This window comes from Apis dorsata, unplaced genomic scaffold, assembly GCF_000469605.1.
Source record: "Apis dorsata unplaced genomic scaffold, Apis dorsata 1.3 scaffold_68, whole genome shotgun sequence".
NCBI lineage: Eukaryota > Metazoa > Arthropoda > Insecta > Hymenoptera > Apidae > Apis > Apis dorsata.
In genome coordinates, this window is record NW_006263366.1 from 1539635 (window position 1) to 1542136 (window position 2502).

The 2502-nt window shown below is 43.8% G+C and overlaps 1 protein-coding gene across 4 annotated transcripts in view; it reads right to left on the bottom strand.

Moving 5' to 3' along the window:
- The window catches only part of LOC102679145 (visual system homeobox 2-like), a 72486-nt gene that overhangs the window by 2313 nt on the left and 67671 nt on the right, over nucleotides 1-2502 (bottom strand). For 3 of the 4 annotated variants that reach the window (XR_004151916.1, XM_031515366.1, XM_031515365.1), the window contains 2 exons: nucleotides 687-861; nucleotides 103-354 (listed from right to left, as the gene is read on the bottom strand). Coding sequence is in view for 3 of the 4 variants with exons in the window: in XM_031515366.1 (XP_031371226.1) it covers nucleotides 103-354; nucleotides 687-861 (427 nt within the window). In the remaining variant the exon portion in view is untranslated. The remainder of the gene's footprint in view (nucleotides 1-102; nucleotides 355-686; nucleotides 862-2502) is intronic. The other variant, XM_031515367.1, reaches the window with a different exon arrangement.

The window sequence follows — 2502 nt, forward strand, 5'->3', positions numbered from 1 at the left end:
CGTAGAATCGCCTTACTATTGGTTTCCTTATTAAGAGAGGGAAGGAGATGATTAGAGGATTGTAGGATGCAAGAGAATCAAAGATCATCGAAAGTTTTCTACCTGTCGACGAAGAGGGCCCCATGCCGTCCTGACTCTCCTGTCCGCTCTCAGAACTGGTCGGTCCACCTTGATGATGATTATGATGGGGGCTGCTTCCGCTTCCATTATGATCGTTTCCACTGTCCTCTCCGCCTGACTTGAGGTGTTCCGCTGCTTCGATTGACTTCCGGTGCATCCCTGCGGGGCCACAGTCAATCAGTTCTTGATTATTTTCGATATCTTGACTAAAGCTGCTCGTCTTAGATGATTGAGCTGACAGAGACGAACATAAAAAAACAAAGTCGAGACTTGTATATTTTCTGCGAGGGCGGGGCACGTTCTTCATTAAGCATTGCTTTCCCCTTCAACAGTTTTTTTTTTCTTTTCTTTTTCTTTCTTTTTTTTTTTTTTTACTTTTAACGAAAACGGATAAAGGATACGAATGATGAAAATATCTAGCTCCTCGAACGTCGCGTTTTATTATATAAGTACCTACGCTCTCGTTTCTTAAAGATGGGAGGGGAAAAAAAAAATTCTAAGAAATCGTCTACGAAGTTAGCAAAACTTAATGCTTATCTCGCTCGGAATGTTTCAATGATTCTCACCTAGCAACCATGGCGCCACCGACTCGTTCTCCTTGGCACTCTTCAATATGGTCTCCGGAAGCGGTAGCGAGTGCCGCACCATAGCTCCGTACAGGCCGTATTCCGCCATTATGGTACTTCTGCCCCAACACTTCTCAGTTTTGCGCCATTTTGCTCTTCGATTTTGAAACCAGACCTGAAACGACACGGAAATTTCCCAAGATTTATAGCTAAACCATTCACCGTCCCTAAAACTTCCTTCTCGATTCACAACGTAACAATAATTTAACAGCAATCGAAGCGACGCTCGAGAAAATAAGAAACTTCCAAAGGGAACGGCGTAAAAGTCACGTCAAGCGGAAGATCGGTTACATTGGGAAAACCGTTGCAAAGTTTCGCGACGCTTCCAAATCCCCCTGAACCTTGCCGCCCATATTTTTAGACCCACTTGTCTCGTTTAATGATCATTGTCTTCTAATTGGAACGTTAGGAGCGCGACGTGCGATCAGTTTCATGCGTGCGGTTCCACGGTAGTCCGTAGTTAACTATTCCGCTTAAACGATCAACTTGGAGTTCGTTATCCTGTTTTTCGCGGTTCGGCATCCTGTTAGACTACTTGTTAACGATTCTGATCACCGGACCACCTAGGGAGGAGTCGCGTGTCGCCTCCTCCGGTCACGCTTCCATCCCCGGACGAGTTTCAACTTTAACGAGCTCGATTTCCAACAAGTTTCGCGCATTACCCACCCTCGACTTAGGCGAGTAAACTAATCGTAACCGAGAAATTAGTAATTGCGTTTCCCCGTTGCGCGAAATCCACGCACGTTTTCTCGCTTAATCCACAAACGATGAATTTTTCCCCCTCCCTGCCTGGTTATTTATCGATAACGTTTTTCGTTCGTTGCAATTCGAAACAGTGTTTTTATCGAGCTCTCGATATTGGCAAGTGATATCGAGCAAGTGGAAAATGATATTCTTATGCAATTTGTCGATGGTGGATCGCCTGTTCTGCATCCAGTCCTCTATTGCCTTTTTTAACTTTTACATTCGCGTTATTAACGAATATATAAATATTATTCTCGTTTAAGTCACGAATACCTTAATATTACAGTATACGACGTAATAAATTTGTACTTTACTTTTCTGCATTTAAATGCATTCTCTTTTTTATCCTTATAATTTAAATTAAGAACTTTATATCTATAAAAATTACACTTATTTGAAGTCAAAATAATAAAAGAAAAGAAGGTGCACGCCTTCAAGATTATTCGCTTAAACTCGTTCATTCAATCCGTCAGCAACATTCTTCCCCGTATCCTGATCGTATCGTATACGTGATCGTTCGATCGTTGTACGTTGTTTAAAAAGGCACGCATCATTTGCAAAACGCGCGTACAGACGTGCAGACGTGCACGTGGGGGTGGGCCGGGCCGGAGGCCAGGGCGTGTACCAATTTGTTGCAACAATGCTAAAGTCACCGGCAGAATTGGAACGTAATTCGAATGAATGGGAACGCGTTGCCCTGTCAATTTGCGCCGCCACCCCGAAATTATCTTCCGCCTAGGTTCGAACGAGCGCTGGCCGGGGCCTTTTTCCGCGCCGCTCCCTTCCACGCCACGGAAAAAAATACTCGCGCAAAGGCCGTTATTGTTTCACCTCTAAGGAGAAACGAGCATCCAGACTCCACGTGCATAACACTTTCCAAACAGTTATCGTCGATTCCACTCCACTCGAGAATTTCTCTTTGACACGGTCGATTCGAGAGATTCGATCGTAATAATAATCCGAAACGTGAAAAGAGGAAAAAAAAAAAAAGAAAAAGAAAAAGGGAGACGAG